Genomic DNA, 18,413 nt, shown 5'->3' with positions numbered 1-18,413 from the left:
TCATCATTAATACTCATAAAAAATTAATGTTTAAAAAGCATTAAAGCAGAAGAACAGGAAGTCCTGCAGACCAACACAGTTTAGTGTCTTAAAGGCTGCCAGTGCCTCTCTTTGCTGTAACCAACCTTTCTCTTTATTTCTGAGCTTTTTAAGGACTTTAACCTTTGAAAATGGAAAGAAATCAGTCAGATTCATGGCTGCATCACAGTGTCACATGTAGTTCTCCACATCAGCTGGATTATATCTATAGCAGCCAACAGACTGAAAGCTGTGGACAGTTTCTGTGGCTGGATTATTTCATGTGTGTTTGTAGGAGTTTCACTTTCAGAGCACAAAGTTTGGAGTAAAGTATTAAAATGAGTTCCTCAGGTCTGTGACGCACACTTTACTGCAAACTGTACAAAATTTAAAACCTAAAAGTGTAAATAAATATGGAGATGTTGTGATTGTTGCTTTGAGGAGAGTTCATGACTTTCATGAGTTTGGACATTGAGGGGAAGATGTTATCAGAACGAGCGTTTAATCGGCTCAAAGCTGAGTGTTTAGAGTCGAGCTCCACGTTTCTTCTCATCAGTTCATTTATTTGCAAACAAGTTTCCTGTACTTACGTGTAATTTGCAGCAACAAGTCAGGTTTCTGCAGGAAACAATGAAACAAGTACCCTGTACTTGCTGGGCTGTGGGCCGTATCGTGGAGTCTTAATCTGGTTGAACTTCAGGTATTTTATAGGAAAGATGCAAATTGTCTGTGAATCATTTTCAGTATCGTAGCAGCCGAAGTCATTACTGAGTAAGTTCTGCTTCAGTCATTTTCTGCACACTGGACGTTTCACTGTTTCACTGTTCAGCTGTCTTTACATGTTACCTATAAAATGAACACAGTGATAAACACACTGATACTTTGATCCGTACGATCAAACTGTGGAGAGCACAGGCATCATGTGAGCTTATAAACATGGAGACGAGCTGTTCATTCAACTTGAAACAGAAGAACATGAAACAATCCATCAGCATCCACAACAACACTCACACTCAGAACAAGTTTCTTTCCTGTTCACTTTGTAAAATGTCTTTTACTTTGTGAGCAAGAGTCCAAAAACTTGCTCAGACTGTCAGCAGATTTTCACAGAGTCGTCCCAACTAGTAGAAAAGCACCAAAGCTTTCAGCTTCTCCAGTGATCTCCACCTGTGCAGACACACATGGAGGTTTCCAGCACTCATTAATACATGTGGCCTCTTACTGTTAGGACCAATAATTCATTTAGGTTTGATGAACGTCGGCCTGAATCCACCTCCCACCACCAGGAACTGAATAAGCAGTTATAGATGTAAATAAATCTGCTTCTTTATCATCTGAGACCCAAAAAGTGGAACGTACAGAGCTAAAATCATGTGTTTGATTTTTGGCTTTTACAAACAAGCCATTACTACCACACTTCCTGGCCACTTCATTAGGTCCACCTTGTTAGTAATGGGCTGGAGCCCTTTTTCCTTCAGAGCTGCTTCATTCTTTGTAGTACAGTTTTAACAAGGACACATTTTCACCATGGTAACATGATAGTGTTACACAGTTACTGCACACGTGTCATCTCCACATCATGATGCAAATATCCACTTCCACCACAGCCACAGCTGCTCTATTGGATCCAGACTTGGTGGATTTGAATCCAGTGAAGTGATTTTCATGTTTGAAGAACTGCTTTGAGATGATGTCAGATTTGCTTCTCCTGCTAGAAACATCCACACCAACCAGGTATTTTCACACAGAGCTGCTGCTCACTGGACAGCTTCTCTTCTTTGGACCATTGTCAGTGAACCCTGGAGGAGGCTGTGGTCAAATCCCAGCACATCAGAACAAGCGTGCCCTGTTCAGTCATTTCAATGAGCTTTCTTACAAGGATCCATGTGCAAGTGACATGAAGCTGCAACAGTTTTACAAGCTGTGTTACAAAATGAATGTCACAGAGCAAACTTGGATATAACACTATAAGTCTTTGCTCTTTGTTTCCTTAGTGCAGCTGTAATGATCTCTGGTTACTGTGGGCCCATTAAAAAGTGTGGACGTGTCATTTCCACAGAACATTTCACAGACAGTAAGATAGAAGCATAACTTCATAAATATAGTGTTTTAAATGCACATGCTGGAGCTCACAGTGATGCTGCTGTGTGACAGGGTTGTGTTGTTCACACTGTCATACTTGGTTGTCTTGGCGACAGGCTTTCTGGTATCTCTTCATAATAACTTGTACCTGTGGGTCACATGATCAGGGCTGGTCACTCAAAGAAGAAAGAAACATTCAATTCAATCTGTTGACTCAGTTTGATTCTTTTAGTGCTTTAGTTTATTTCACTAACCTGATGCTGCGACTACAGACACAATCATTTTGTCCTCTTTAATGGTTTCATAGATTCCCAGTAGCTCGACACAAAGGCTGCTTTCAGTGCTCCACATAATATGAACCAGTAAGCAGCTGTGTGGATAGTATATGGTTCAGACTGGGACTGTGGTCAGATAGGACGAAGAGCGCTTTCATTAAAATGACATCATCTGAGTGGAAAATACTCACGTGACTCAGATGTGTAACAGGAAGTGTGGACTGTGATGTCATCAGACAGAAACAGTCATTCAGTAATAAAGTGATTTAATATTCAACAACAGGAAAATAACATCAGACATGTTTGGTTTCATTCAGTGTTGCAGCTTCAGCTCATTAAGGCTAAAGTTCACTTTTTAAACTGTAAACTTAATAAAAGCAAACTGAAAGTATTGTAACATTTAGAACAAACACATGTTTGTATATAAACTGAGCCCAGCAGGAGAAGCTGAACACATCCACAGCTGTGAGGGACACTGGTGCTGTGACTGATTAAACACATCAAACACATCTGTGGACTCAATCTGTCAGTATTATTTGTCATATTTGAAACAGCTTAAAAACAGTGCTGTGTTAGAGCTGTGCTGTCATGTCTGATTGTATTTAAGGTCCAATCATGTACTTGTGTATGTGTAACTAAGCAACCACGTGGGCGGAGCTTCAGCTCTGAACATTTTAGAGCATCAGCTGATAAAAACACTGAGACAGGAAGGATTTGAAGTCTTCTACGCTCTTTATTCTTGCTTGTGCAGAGTTTGTGGCTGCAAAGCGACCGTCAACAACAACTGCTTCCTCTGCTGACAGGAAGTGACATCATCCCACCTGAGGCTTTGATTCAAACAATAAAAGAACTAAACTGCTGAGTAGAGCAAAGATGGGTTTACTAAAACAGAGGATCAGATGTCAGGTCAGGTAATGTCTTCATTTAATCCAGTAACAAACCAAAGGTTCCAGGTTTGAGCTTCTTGAAGTCCTGTTATTAAGTCTGTTCATCATTTTCATTCATTTGATAACTTCTACCAATAACAACCAATTATTTTCAAGCTGAGAGATTTAGTGTGAAAACCAGAAGCAGGAAATGATGCTGTGCAGTATATTTGTGGAAAACAATGATGAGGCTAAAGTCAAGATCACACACACGTAAAAATAAACACAACATTTGTGTGTAAACACAGCAGGTGGAACATTTATTTGATGCTTTAGCTGCTACTTGTGATACAAATGTTTGCAGTCGTGCTTCATGGTTACTGAACGTAAAACAACACAAACCCTGCTGATTGTTGGTTTGTGTGTTATTTGTGTTGTGTTCAGGTGACTATAGAAAGACTAATGACACAAATATTATGGATGGACACGTTTCCTGGGCTGCTTCAGGTTTTCCATACAAACACTTGATGTTTGGTAGTTCCAGGTCCAACATGGTGCATGGATATATCCAGCGTCCCTCTTCTGCACGTTTGCTGTTCATCAGTCTCAGCCTTCCTCTCTGTCTTTGTCCTGTAGACTCCTCAGCCTGAGCTGTCCCTGTCACCCACTCATTTCCATCCTTTCTATTCTGCTCACTTGTTCAAATCTTCTACTCTGCCACCTCCAGGTCGCCTCCTGTCGTTGTGTCATGTCTCCATCATCACAGCCTCACTAGGCTGTAAAGCTTCATGTTGACTGTAGCTGCTGTCCTCCTGTCACAGATCACAGCTGATACATGTGTGCACCCACTCCATCCTGCTATACTGTCACTTCACCTCTTTGGGACTTTGCTGCTTTGTATGGAGGACTTCATGTATTTAAACTGATCCACCATCACCACCTCCACTCCTTCATCTTCACTGTCGTGTCTCCAGCTTCTCAACACACTCTTTCCATGTCAGCACATTTCCACCTCTATCTGTCATCACACTAACCTGCTGTAATCCTTTCAGCTGGAGCTTCTTTGTAGACACGTCCCTACATTGCAGCCTGATTACAATGCAGACAGTCGGCTACAGTGTGGCTGGATTTCCTTTCTTAGCGTGCTTTGCTGAAAAATACCAGGATGTTAGGCTAAGGCTGAGTCGCTCCATAATAAAGTTCAAAGATGGAATATTGTTTGTTGTTCTGAGATTTGCCATGAAATAACCCAGCACTTAAAATGACTGAGCTGTACTTAAATGTACTGACAGTGTAATTATTTTATTCTTTCTGTACAAACCTACTTGTTACACAAACTTACAGGTAACTACAGGCTGCTTGAGCCTTATTTGCAGCTGGTGTTATAAAGTGTTACTGAAACAGCTGCTGACCAAAGTGATGCACATTTAAAGGAGTCAAAGTCCTGAAATAATTCAACAGATTAAAACAAACATAAGATGAGAAACCATGAGTGAAACAAACAGCATGGTGGTGCTGATCATTGTTGCCTCACAGCAACAAGTTCCTGAGGTCATTTCCACCACCTGAGTGGGGCCTTTCCCCCCACACTCCTCTCTGTGTGCTGTGAGTGTCTCTCTGTGTTAGCTGGGATAAGGAGAAGAGGATGGAGGGTGTTGAAGGTCTCTAATGTTGCGTGGGTCTTTGTTCCACAGTTTAGGAGCAGCTGCAAAGCCCTGATCTCCTCTGTGTTTGAACCTGATCTGGAGACAGTGAGAACCAATAACTGAGGGCAAAATAAGGACACTGAGACTAAAAGCAGTCTACAGGGTTATGTTACAAACACCAAAGCATGAAGCACTGGTGCAGCTGACTCACACAGACTCTCCTCCACACTGTCCTCAGTTATAAAGTGCTTTACAAACACAAACATTATGACTAACAGCTGGATTTTCCTGTTTCAGTGCAGCGAACTAACAACGAGCCAACAAGGCCTCACGTGACATCAGTCAGTGAGAGTTTCACTGCTGCAGCAGCTCTGTTCACTCACACTTATTAATATTAATGCTCATTACAAATGTTACAGCAGCTGATGCACAAATCTTTGTCTGTGTGAATAAAGTTGGATCAGTTCAAACAGTTTGTTGCTCTGCTTGAAAGCAGCAGTTTTTCTAATGCACCACCTTCATGTTTCCTTCATATTTGAATCCCCCGTAGATGCTGACAGGTAACCATGTCACACAGAGCTCAAGCCTTTGAATCCAGCTGTGACTGTTGATTTTCTATTGAATGGACTTTTTCAAATCCAGCTGTAGGCCTGTGTTTGTGAGCTCATTAACAGCTGTTTGTTTAGAGAGACGTGGTCCTCACAGGACAGCCACTACAAACATATGATTTTATAGAATATGATGCATTACTGCAGATTCAACACAATAGAAAGGATTTGAAATGAGCTCAGCCTTAAACATGTGCAGCAGTAATATTGATCCACAGACACTGATGGGAACATTTTTCTGCACAATAAGTACTTTGACTTTTCATACTTTATGTACAATTTGCCAGTACTGCAGTTTTGTGTGTAGTGAGGTGTTTTCATGGTGTTTTCTTGGTGCTTTTACTAAAGGAAGGCTTCTATCAAATTCTTCCACATGTTGCCAAACTGAGCTGTGTGATGAAGTGAGTGTGACAGAAACACTCAGACTGTGTTTCTCTGCTTCATCAAGTCAAATCTGGTCCTCAGAGACTGAATAAAGTCCTGTCCCACTAACAGCAGCTCCAACAGTCTGTTCACTGCTTTCTTCCTGTCAGTCTTCATCTTTCTGCTGCGTCTCCTCTTCACACTGACCACTTTCTATCTAACAGTGAGCTCCCAGTGAAGCAGCAGCATTCAGCCTGTTAGAGTCAACACAAATGTCTCCATCCAAGCTCATGTTGTGCTTTGTTGTCCTCTCAGTCCCCCAGGTGGTGGTGGATTCAGGGGTGGAGTCTGTCCAGCTGCCCTTCAACACCACACTTCACCTGCCTGAAGACGCTAAAGTGGAGTGGAAGAATGGATACAGGAAGGTCCACGTGTATGAGAACGGCTCTGACCAGCCTGAAGAACAGCACCAGGATTACAGAGACCGAACGAAGATGAATGAAGACCTGCTGAAAACTGGAGACCTCAGTCTGACCCTGAAACACCCCACAGACTGGGACAACAGGACCTACACCTGCACCGTCTACAGCAGGGAGGGAAACATCCTGCTGAAGAAACAAGTGAAGCTGAAAGTCAGAGGTCAGTGCTGTAGATACAGGGCAAAGGTCAGAGGTCATGCAGGAGTTTATTCTCTAAAAGCTTTTAGTTTGAATCTATTTTCAGTTCATTCAAATAAAATAAATTCTTTGATGTTTTGATCTAAAAGCCAAAAATGTCAGGCGGAGCAACTGTGTGTTTAAATGAACTAAGAAGAGCATTAAAATGATCCTACCTTCAAAATAAAAGCCTCTGGCATGATGTGAGTTTGGATCAAATCAATAGTTTTGTTAGTTTAGTCCAAATCAGTGTAAATGTATAAATATCAATAGTTTTAAAGCTGCTGGGATCATTCAAACACTTTGATCCAGTCATTTGGATGTTGTCACATGTCAGGCTGGAGCAGCCATAAATACGAGGCTTTTATTGTGAAAATGCTGAGTGTGATGATCCAGAGGAGCCCATGGGGTGTTTGTGGCTGGATGCAAAGGTTTGTAGCTCTCCTTGTAAAGAGAAACAGCTTGAAGCTACAGAGGAGCGTCTGCAGAAGAAGACAGGGGAAAGAGGAAGAAGCTGAGGCCGCTGGAGAAAAGACAGGAAAAGGAAATCAGCTTCATTTGTTGGAGGCCGTTTGTTCATCACACTGAAATATTCCCACTTTAGAGACAGGAAACAAAGTGAAGTGTGGATTGATGTTTGTCTCCATGATTTGGGCCCTGGAGTCATTTCTTCATCTCCCACTTTAAGACATATTAATGTCAGCCTCACACGTCCCACAGTGGACACATTTCTATTTCTAGATGATATTTGGAGGATGGTCATGTGTTTCTCTGCTGTCACAGCTCTTTGTGATATTTGAGCGCAGCTGTAATGTTTGTGTGGTTAAAGCCACCAGACTCCACTGACAAAAACTCTCATTTTAGCCGGAGAACACGGGGCTGCTGTGGGACTTTGTGTTTGCAAAGGTTTCTATTGGAGGCATGTTTGCCTTTATTATATAGGTGCAGAGAGTAGACAGGAAAGTGGGGAGAGAGTGAGGGACACACAGGCACCTGTAGTAAGCCCCGCCTTCAGCCCACCTGCTCAGCCAGGTGAGCTATAGCGCTGCTTTAACATGTTGGTGTGATTGAGAGTGAATGAAAGTGAGTGATGGAGGCAGCAGGAAACTAACAGGCTGTTTGTTCTGAGAGGTCACATGACTGTTGTTCTCAGCAGAGTCTGATGATTTGATGAGACCATGAGAGCGGCTTCAGTTCCTCATCAGAAAGAGTCTGACAGAAGCTCCTCCCTCTGTACCCCAGTAGACTTCTATTAGACTGCTCCAGATTCCTGAGAGTTCACACAGAAAACTTTACAAACAGCCAAAGAAAAACTATTGAAAAGCTTCAAGATCACAAAGAGCTCTTTCACAGCACATATGAGCCATTAAGAGGTGCACATTTGTGTTTCCCACAGTCCATCATCCAATAATATCAAAGGACAAACTGTGAGGTAAAAAGCCTTCAGCTCTTTTTGAAGGAAGCAAAAAGACTTTGGTCCTGAGAGATGGTTCAAAACACAACTCAGACCTACCAAAGTATTATTTGTGCCAAACACATGAAGCCTTCAACTTTGTATGTGTCCAGTCAGTGTGGCAATAGAAGTCACTGTGAGGATTTTCAATGTGCTGTCAAAGAGCATCCAAACAATCAGGTGAGGATGAAGAGAATTAGTGTGGATGGACAGAAAATCCATATCCAGTGTGATTTAGGAGCAGCTCATATATAATGAGTGAAATGAAAGAAGAGCACAGACAGGAAGAACATGAGTGAGCAGACATTTTGGAGCTGCTGATCCACACAGGGCTGGATGGAAGGAGTGGGAGTCCATGATGGCTCAAAGTCTCTGATCTAACTGTTCCTGAGCCTCTCCCCCTGCCTCCTCTTTGGATCTTCTCCTCCTCTTCTTCCTTATCTGCCTCCTCCACCACTGCTCTCTCCTCCCTCATCTCCTCCTCAGCTGAACTGAAGTCAGGGCTGTAACATGAGGAAACGTGCAGAAATGACTGAGTCAGCATGTTGTTGAAGTGAGTTGAGTGATGGTGAGCAGATTAGATGTGCGAGCCTCCCTGTAGAGAAAAGCAGATCTTCTCCAGAGTTTCCCACCTCATGTTTTCCTGTGTCACAGCTGATTGTCACATCCTGGCTGTCACTAAATGAGTGGTCCAAAGGTGGAAGGAGGAGCACAGTTAGATTGTTCACCTCCTAACCTGTGAAATCAACCAGCTGAATGAAAAACACTGTGATCCTATGAGCTGCTATCAGGGCTGCTCCATTCTCAGGATTCTCATCTGGATGACTGAAGCAGATTATTGATGAAGTCAGCAAACAGCTTTCAAAATGGCTCTTTTTCCAGGGGAACTCCCTGAAATGTAAATCTCATTGGAATGAAGAAGAAGTCCAAAGGCGTGGTTAGGCCCAGACTTGTGGCTGTTTTCAATGTAAAGCCCATGTTGCAGGCAGCTGCTGCTCCTTACTGGCCCACAGCCTCCACTGATGGATGTGTCAGCTCACTTGTACTGTAGCCACGGGGAGAGCGATGGTGAAGCTGACAACCAGAGGTGTAGCGCTATTTGTTGAAGTAGCCCAGCTGTGCCATGGAAGCACAAGTTTCCAGAGATGATTGGACTGTGAGCAGAAATGATCCATGTTGGACTGAATTGAAGAACAGATCATAAAGTCCTCTGTGTGCCCAGCCCGTCTGTCTGAGCATCTTCATCAGTGTGCAGCTGATCTACAGCTAATGTGCTGATTGATGAGCAGCCTGTTCATGGTGATGATGAGAAACAGATTGGATTCAAAGCACAAATGAGTGAAAAAGGAGCAGCAGCCATGATAGAGCGAGTCCTCTGCTGACAGAAATAGTGGAGTGAAGGATTTGTGCAGCGTTTCTCTGTGAAAACAGCTGATTCAGATCAATGAGAGGAGGATGAAGGAGAAGCAGCATGTTTCTGATAGAAGCATCACTGCTGTGCTACAAACTGCTGGGACTGTGTGTGTGTGACGGCTCAGCTGGAGGCAGGATTGGTCCAGAGGAGAGCTGCTTTATTCCAGACTAACTCTTCTAGAAAGCTGACATCTGTGTGGAACAGCTGACCTGCACCATGTGGAAAAGAACAGCAACATGATTCAGCGTCAGATCCCGACACATCCACGGATTCATCCCGTTACAGGAACTGTGCCACACGTGGCCTCTGTTTGTTCTGCATTGATGCTGCAGGGATTTCTTCAAGTCACTATAATATAGTGTCAGATGGACACATGAAGCTAACACGGCACATCTTTGTGAGTCTGCAGCATGTTGACACACATGTCAGTGTTGTACAGATCTGAGAGCAGCACAAACAAACTCCATCAAAGTGATTTGTGCTGTTGCAGAGCTGTGTGACTGCATTTGTCTTCATTATGGACACATTTCTACAAATGGGACTAAACATGTGACCCTCTGCACATCCATGGCTCAACAGTGCACCCATTGGCTGGATGCAGCTTGTATTGTGGCTCCTCCCCCTTAGCTTCAGGTCAGTTTAGCTGTGTTTCCTCCAAATCCCAGAATTCCTGAGGAGCAGGAATATGTGGGGCTGGGCTCTAAACACTCAGGGTGAGGACTGAGTGAAGAGCTACAGGACAAAGTTTCAGCGCTGCGCTCACAGCTTTGAGACGTCCAATCAGCAACTGGTCCTGATAACATCTCCCCTCTCATTCCACATACATGAAGACTGCTAGAAGCAGCTATCAGCCACATCAGGCTCACATCATGCTTGCTATTAAACATGCTGCAGTCTGCAGTAAACTCCCTGCCACAAAGCTTTGAGTCTCCTCCAAATGCACCTGTAACAAGGTCACCTGCAGAAATAACTGTGTCCACGGGCAGAGTCACCAACACTCTGCACCAGAGCTAAACCTGCTTTGGAGCTAAAAAGCTGCTGTCAGGGTTTCCTGCAGAGCTTCAAATGTGGAGACTGAAAGCTGTGGACAGTTTCTGTGGCTGGATTATTTCATATGTGTTTGTTTCACTTTCAAAGGAAAGTGTTGGAATAAATCAGGTGTGTGACGCACACTTTACTGCAGATTGTTCTCAATGTAACACAAAAAGCAATCAGAATGTGATTGATCCTGATGTGCTTGTTGCTTCTAGCAGTGTTGATGTATTTGCACAGAGAGGGGGAGATGTTATCAGAGTGTGTAAGTGATCAGATCTGATGCTGAATCATGTTCATGTACAGTCAGCTGATCCTCACAGTTCAGTTTGTAATCATGCAGCTCTCCTCTGATAAATCCTGAGCTCCACCTGAGTCTCAGTCCTCAGGACCTCACACAGTCCCAGCAGCTTCTATCAGCAGAGTTCTCCCTGATATCACAAACATATTGATCCTCCTTCAGCCTCCTCTCATTCATCTGTTTCCACAGAGAAACTCATCAGTGAAACCTGAGCTTACTGTGGATTATTCTGGTGGCTCCATCACTCTCTGCCTCACACGCCCTCATCTGCTGCTTTCCTCTGATTGGCTGCTCTGACAGAGTCATGATTGGCTGCATGTTTGTATATAAAGCAGCACGTTGCTGGTAGATCAGCCATCAGCTCATGTTTGTGACTGCAGCATGGCACCAGTTTGCTCCTCGTGTTTCAGTCCCAGACTGACCTGCAGCTCTTTAGTAAATTCAGACAGCAGCTTTGTAACTGTTAGTAAATCTGACCATGAATATCATTATGACACCTCTGACCACTCATTCTGTCTTTATTGGCTTTCATACATGAAACACGCTTAAAGTCACCATTGAATCTAAACTGGATGAAAGCAGCTGTGAGTCACTGCAGCAGCTCTGTGCCAACAACCAACCAACACCTGGGTGGAGTCCCAGCTGAAGCTGAGAGATACTCAGAGACAGAAGCAGCTGTATGGAAGCGTTCTACAGGACGGCTGACACAAAGCTGATGTTACTGATGTCTCCTAGATAGATCTCATGGACCAAAGGCTCTCTGTGTCATCTCGGCTCCAGCTGAACTAAACAGAGTGAATTTGGGCTTTCAGGGAGGGGTGAAAGCAGATTCAGGTTTCATCATGTTTCTGTTCAAAACATCAAATCAAGCTGATGGGAAGTTGTAGAATCCTTCAGAATAAAAGCCTGACTATTCAGAGCTCCAACATTAAGAAGAGCAAAGTGAACCAAGGTGGATGGAGGCAGCAGAGAAACTGTAGGGTGGAGCTGAATGCTTCATCAGTGGGATGATGCAGCAGATTTCCTCCACCTTGCACAAACTGTCCTGTTAGTTATTATGACTGGAACATCCAAAATGTCTCCAGAGGCTCCGAGTCCAGCTGAACATGTATTAGTGTTTAGAGTGGAACTGAGGTGACAGGGACTAGGACCTGGGGGGCGTCAGTCAGTGACGGAGCGGTCAGCAGGTGTGGGCAGGTGTGGACAGGTACTTGATGGAGTGTTTCCTGCTGGACTCCATATGATATGTTAGCAGAGAGGATCTGGCTCCTGATTGGTTGAAGTGGAGCCATCTGCTGCAGAAAGATGCCTCCTGTCCCAGAAAACATTGAAGTTGTCTCTAAAGCCCAGGCTGTGGGAGTCACACACAGAGGAGAGCCAGGTGTGGAGGCCGAGCAGCCGCCCAAACGCCCCACGGCCACAGGTGGGAGTGGGGCCGCAGATACAAACACTACGGTGGGCTTGTTTCACAGCCTCACAAAGACACACAAAGTCCAGTTTGAGGAAGTGGGAGCGCTGTTTGGAGTCCGGTTGGTGCCCATGTGGATAAGGATGGTGTCGGCCTCCGGACGGGATCGTATTCTGACAGGAAACTTGTCTAAAACGTCCCAGAGCGTCGGGCCGGGAAAAGACAGAGCGCACGCCTCCTTTATTGTGAAATTCCTCACCATGGTAACTGAACACATCAGCTGGTCTGCAGCAGGTTCAGAGTTTGAGGCTCAAAGTGTCCCATTTTCACTGATTGTTTCCCGACGACATGCTTCACGTGTGATATGGATCCTCTGCTGAAGGAATCTGCTTTCTATCCACAACCTGTTGATCCGTGTCTGACTAACAGCAGCGCAGGAAGCCCTGCAGTTACAGAGAAACTGTCTGAGTCGCATTGTTGCTGCAGTTTACCTGCAACTGCTGTGAAGAAAAAGTCTCACTGTGTTTGTGTTTGGTCCTAATCTGCTGCCTGTCTGTTTGACATGCTGGATTTCCAGCTGATCGATGACAGATTAGAAACTGATCAGTCTATTGATCACACAATATTCCATCAATAGAACTGATTTGACTTTGATTTGTGTAACAAAGTGATTTCCACGTCTCCTTCATGATGTGACAGTGTCAGAGCTGAATGCACTTGTAGAGTATCATGTTTTTATGGCTCACATTTAAAGTGTTGCAGCTCTAATGTACAGCTGTCATATTAGAAATAGAAGCAGCTCTGATTTTAGTGCTCAAAGAAATCTATGAAGTGATGAATTCACACATGAACAGTTTTCTGCAGCGTTCCTCTCGGCCTTATTTGCAGCTCCACTCTTGTTTTTGCTCTAATAATTATTTCTCTCCATGAGCTGTTTCTCTGCCTGAAGGAGGCGCCACTCCATCGCTTCATTTAGTGCAGAACAAGAGTCACATGATGCTGCTCTGAACACCAATCACACTTTGTACAGCTCATGTTGTGTTTGTTGTCCTCTCAGTGTGTCAGGTGGAGGTGGAGGAGGGGGCGGAGTCTGTCCAGCTGCCCTTCAAAACCACACAAAACCTGCCTGAAGATGCTGCAGTGGCGTGGGAACGTAAAGAACCTGAATACAACATGGTCCACGTGTATAAGAACGGCTCTCACAAACAGCACCAGGTTCACAGAGACCGAACGAAGATGAATGAAGACCTGCTGAAAACTGGAGACCTCAGTCTGACCCTGAAACAGCCCACAGTGAGAGACAGTGGGAGATATGTGTGTTACTTCTGGAGTCGTGGAGAAATCATCAGATGGAAAACAGTGCACCTCAAAGTCAAAGGTTTGTTTGTGTGTGTGTGTGTGTGTGTGTGTGTGTGTGTGTGTGTGTGTGTGTGTGTGTGTGTGTGTGTCTCTGACTGTCTTGTGTCTCCTCTGCAGGGAGAGTTCAGGTCCAGGATCAAACAGGGGACATCAGGAACAGAAGCAGCTCCATTGATCCGACTCCTCTGATGGCTGATCAATCAGTTTGATCTGTGTGTTCTTTGATTATTGATCAGTGATGTCAGAGTGGAGTCAGTGTGATGTTGTTGTTGTGTGTTTGAGACTTTTAGTGTCCATGAAGGTCTCTGCTGCCGTAGATCCTCTGAACTGTGACAGAGGTCTCACTCTGGAGGAAACTCTCAGCACTTTCCAGCAGCTCCTCCATCATGGAGGACGTTCCCTCACTGTAACAGGTGGAGGAGAGAGGAGAGGAAGCACAGGTGGATCCTCTGAGGAAGAGGAGCGTCCTACAAACCACATGATCACATGACCAGAGGACAAGCATGTGCAGAAACACATTAAAGTCAGCCTGTAAACACGTTTGTGTAAATTCTAGTCGTGTTTTTCTGTCACATTCAAATAAAAGCAGAGAAAGCAGAACAAATGCTGAAGCTGTCTGTGTGGAATAAAGGAGTTACAGTACACACACACACACACACACACACACACACACACAGACACAGACACACACAGACACACACACACACACACACACACACACACACACACACACACACACACACACATCTGTCCAGCAGCTGTCTGAGCTGCAGTCTGTATTGTGTGTGTAATATCTTCATGTTTCTAACATTACAGTTGTATCTTCAGGTGTAAAATCAGCTGCTCTGCTGTCTTCTCTCCTGATCCTGTGTGATTGATTCGATCCTGCAAACGCCACAAATTTCATTCCAGCTTTGATTTGAAAGCCAGCGAGTAAAAGGATCAGCGATAGTTTTCAGAGCGATGCCAAAGCTTGGGTTCCTCTCCTACAGCAGCTTTTCTTTTCTTTCTTTCTCTCCCTGTGAAATACAGCAGCTGGACCTTTGGCTGCAACACACTGTGAGACAAACTGCACACAAACAGTTTGTGTGTTTGCTGATGTTTGTTGAGCTGATAGAAACGCTGCATTTGAAATTAGCTGACACTTCAAAAACGTTCCTCCCTTTATGCTCGCTGCTCTTCAGCAGGGCTAGCTAGATGCTAAAGTAGCGCTAACACAACTTACCTGCAGTCGTTCAGCTGTCGTCCCAAAAACATCTCAAATAAAAAGAAGAAACAAAAGAAGCTTTTCTGTCAGGGAGGCGTGTCCTTCTCACCTTCAGACATGAGATTAGAAAGAGAGAGAGTTCAGATCACAGTGCAGATATGAATGAATGAATCGTGCTCGTCCTCACGGCTCCTGCATGCTTTTAAAAAAGTGTGTGTTCAGCTCTGATCTCCAATCTGTTCTTTTCTCTCTTTGTTTCCTGGGTTCATGATCATCATCACACCGTCTGAGGCTCCTAAATATCCACGTTTGCTTGTTTCACTTTCACACTCTGGGAGTCAAAGATGTTTCAGCTCCAAACTCACTGAGAGCTCCTCGTGCCCACCACGTGACCACAAACATCTTTGTGCTCACGTGCTGCTCGTGTCTGAGACGCTTTAGTTTGAAGGAGACAAACTGCAGACGCAGCATTTCCTGTTCCTGAGTGTAAACCTGAGCATTTGAAATGAGCTCCACAGGGAAGCTGTAGGTGACAGAGATGCTCACAGACTCACTGACGTTACAGTCTGTCAGCATCACGCAGTATCACAGACACACGGGAAGATTTAGTGCAAGTGCTGAGAGACACACAGCAGACATGTTGACTGGAAACATGTCAGACTGAAATAAAGCAGAAGCACATGTTAGCACATGCTAATATGATGTGGATGTGTTTAGTGTGGGAGCAGGACTCACCTGAGACACACCTGTGTGGATGCTGCTGCTTCCTGCTCTGCTCTTTCTGCTGATTCAGCGTCTTCATCACGTCTGAGGCTCTGTCACAGTTTGTTTGTTAACATCATCATGGACACAACACAAGCACATCTATGTGACATTTCCTATGGTTGTGATTGATGTGGATGTAGAACATGTCACTATCTCATTGTTTAATAAAGTAAATGTTGCATTAGAAACACAGACAGTAGAATTATAAACAGAGTTTGAAACACGAGACATTTGATGGAAGTTTGACCTCATTTGACCTTGAAAAAGAGCTCAGAGCTCCAAAATGGCTCTAAAGAGCATTATTATCACTTTGACCTTCAGATCCATCTGTTGACCTTGAAGTGAGGTCAGAGGTCAGATGTGAGCTGATATCTTCATGTGCTCCTTTCTACATGTTGATGATCCACAGCACACTTGTTCCAATCCTGCTTTCTAAGTTTGAGGCTTTTCTCAGTTTCCATCAATAAATCATGAAGTCGACCTTGAAGACTTGGGTGGATGTGAGCCAGATGTGAACAGATGTTTAACATGAGCCCGCTCTACACCCCTACAAAGTTTGATCAGAGTTCATTCACAACTATTCGAGCTGTCGTGTTCACACACAGAACGACACGCACACACACGCTACCACAAACATAACCTGTGTTTTCAAGGTGAGCTAAAGCTCCAGGTGTCACATCAAACACTCACAGGGAAAACACCAATCACAGCACGCACACATATACTGAACATGACAGAGAGAGTTATTAGAGACCAGCTTTTATCACATTTATTCTTCCTCAAAGTTCCAACAGAGCCGAACAACCCAGAGGGAAATGTCCGGGTCCTCCCAGCAGCCAGTGAGCTTCTGTAGAGAGGACACGTGAATAAAGCCGCAGTGATCCACAAACACAAACAGCTCTTTGCTGCCTTTGACTCCTTACTTGATGCAACAGCTGATGCTGTCAAACAAAAACAAACTTCATGTTGACCATCAAACTGATCTTTATTGTCTTTCTTGCAGAAAGTTTCATTATTTCATGGGCAGCTGAAAGAAGTAAGAAGTGCAGAATATGACAGGAAATAAGTGGAAGAACAAAATCTTCATTTCCTCCAAGTCTTCTGGGCCTGGATGTGATGGAAACACTCACTGAGTCCACTGCTGTGCTCATCACTGAAGCTCATAATGCAGCAGGTAGTATTGCACATTTGCAGGACTGAAACATGTTGGAAACCTTGGAGGATTTCCTGCTTCTTCTCCAGGTCATTGAAGCAAACTGCTGGGCCTGAGCGGGCAGTTTCCCATCGAGTGTCCAAAAACTCTTTAACATGGTGGAGATTTCATAGCCACGCTGTAACCACGCTGTAAGAACACGAGGATGATCCACCGTCACCGTTCTCATAGGGGGGTGGTCTGATTGGTGGAGTTTCTCTGTTGTTGTCGAGTCTTTACTTTACAGTAGAAACTCCTGCAGGTGACTGTTGTTGTCATTTGCTGCTGTAGAAATAAAACTGAAGGAGTTTTGCAGGTAGAAGATATTTGATTTACAGCTTCTCACACACGAAACCAGGCCTGCAGCTAGCCATTATTTTAGTGTGTAAACAGGCTCCGCCTCCACGTTAAACTGTGACATCATCATCACTGCTGCTGTTATCAGTGTTTGTGTTTAACACTGGAGGCTGTGTGGGCTTAATGTGCTCAGACTTTTATTCACACGCTGCTCATGAACACGTTTCTATTGGAGGTCTGTGAAACATGGAAGCAAAGAATTTTATAATCGAATTATTGGAATCACTCGATGAATCGTTGCAGCTCTACACGAGACACTTTCTTTAAAAACCATCAGACTGCTTTCATACATGTTAACGCTTAAATACAGAAAACTTCAGCCTGATTTTCCCGACGTATGAAACTATGTTCAAATCCAGATTAACTTTTTTACAAAGAGCCTGTTTCTGTTAATATCATATCAAAAGTCTGTGATGGTGTTCGGTCTGGTTTCCCAGCTTTCCTGTTAAACACAACACTTTTCATTTCAGTGAAGTCCAGTGGATGGTGCTGCCTCTGCTGGTCCCTTATACTGCAGTGTTGCTGGAATACTGCTCTGCTCTCACCCACCTCCTCCTCGGCCTCCTGAAGGTCTCCACCTCCACTGCTGCCTACGGCCTCAGCAGCCTGTCCATTCCCCTGAAGTGCTCCTCTTCTTTGCTCCACCTTGTGGATGACCTCCTGAACTGTTTCTGCTCCCCTCTGAGTTTTTATTTCTTTAAGTTCCTGTCTGTTGGTCGTCTGCTTCCACTCCTGGACTCTGAAGCTTCTTCTGTTTTCTCTGATTTTGATTTTCACTTTGTTCCCCTGGAGATGTTTGTGCTCTTTGGACGTCTGCATGAAACCTAATAAACTGTTGGTGTGTTTGTTTAGACTGTGTCAGGTTTGAATTTGGTTCCACTCACTCCTGGATCATAACACAGTTTTATTTAGAAGAGGTCAGAGTAACATGTTAAACCTGTTTATATATCTTATTTTTAAATTATACTTCTCTTAAAGCTGTTCCCACTGGTTTGAATCCAACACAACACATTTATAATAAAGACAAATAAACCAGTTTTTAAAAAGCCAAAACGTTTGTACCATTTGTACCAATTACAGCCCAAATGAAGACTTCAGATGCAAAAAGCTCTGAGTCAGTTTTCCCCTCTTTGTTGTGAATGAGGCTCCTATCTGAACGATCTGGGTCCTTACCTGAACTCTCTCCTCTGAAGACTGGAGGCTCACATCTGACTGCAGGACTAACTCTGCTGGGTCAGGTTGGGGTCAGTGGGCTCACTGGGTGGCAGGTTCACTGCTCTGAGCTTGTGTGTCCCTGTCATCCCTTTCTTTCTTCCCCCTTTAACTGATCCATAATGGTCTGTCCCACCTGCTGAGCCGTTTGTGTTATCAGCTCATTTAAAAGTAGAGAACAGAAAGCTGCACTATGACC

The 18,413-nt window shown here is 44.2% G+C and overlaps 1 protein-coding gene across 1 annotated transcript; it reads left to right on the top strand.

Moving 5' to 3' along the window:
* The first annotated feature begins 5,885 nt into the window (after window positions 1–5,885).
* Window positions 5,886–14,085, top strand: LOC145425897 (uncharacterized). Its single transcript, XM_080299361.1, has 3 exons — window positions 5,886–6,497; window positions 13,180–13,500; window positions 13,599–14,085. The coding sequence occupies exons 1-3, from the start codon at window positions 6,131–6,133 to the stop codon at window positions 13,688–13,690; spliced, it is 780 nt and encodes a 259-aa protein (XP_080155487.1). The 5' UTR covers window positions 5,886–6,130; the 3' UTR covers window positions 13,691–14,085.
* Window positions 14,086–18,413: the final 4,328 nt, after the last annotated feature.

The sequence above is a fragment of the Astatotilapia calliptera genome, chromosome 3 (genome assembly GCF_964374335.1).
Source record: "Astatotilapia calliptera chromosome 3, fAstCal68.1, whole genome shotgun sequence".
In the NCBI taxonomy this organism is placed as follows: domain Eukaryota; kingdom Metazoa; phylum Chordata; class Actinopteri; order Cichliformes; family Cichlidae; genus Astatotilapia; species Astatotilapia calliptera.
The sequence above is the reverse complement of the archived record's forward strand: the minus strand, read 5'-3'. Positions and strand labels throughout refer to the sequence as shown.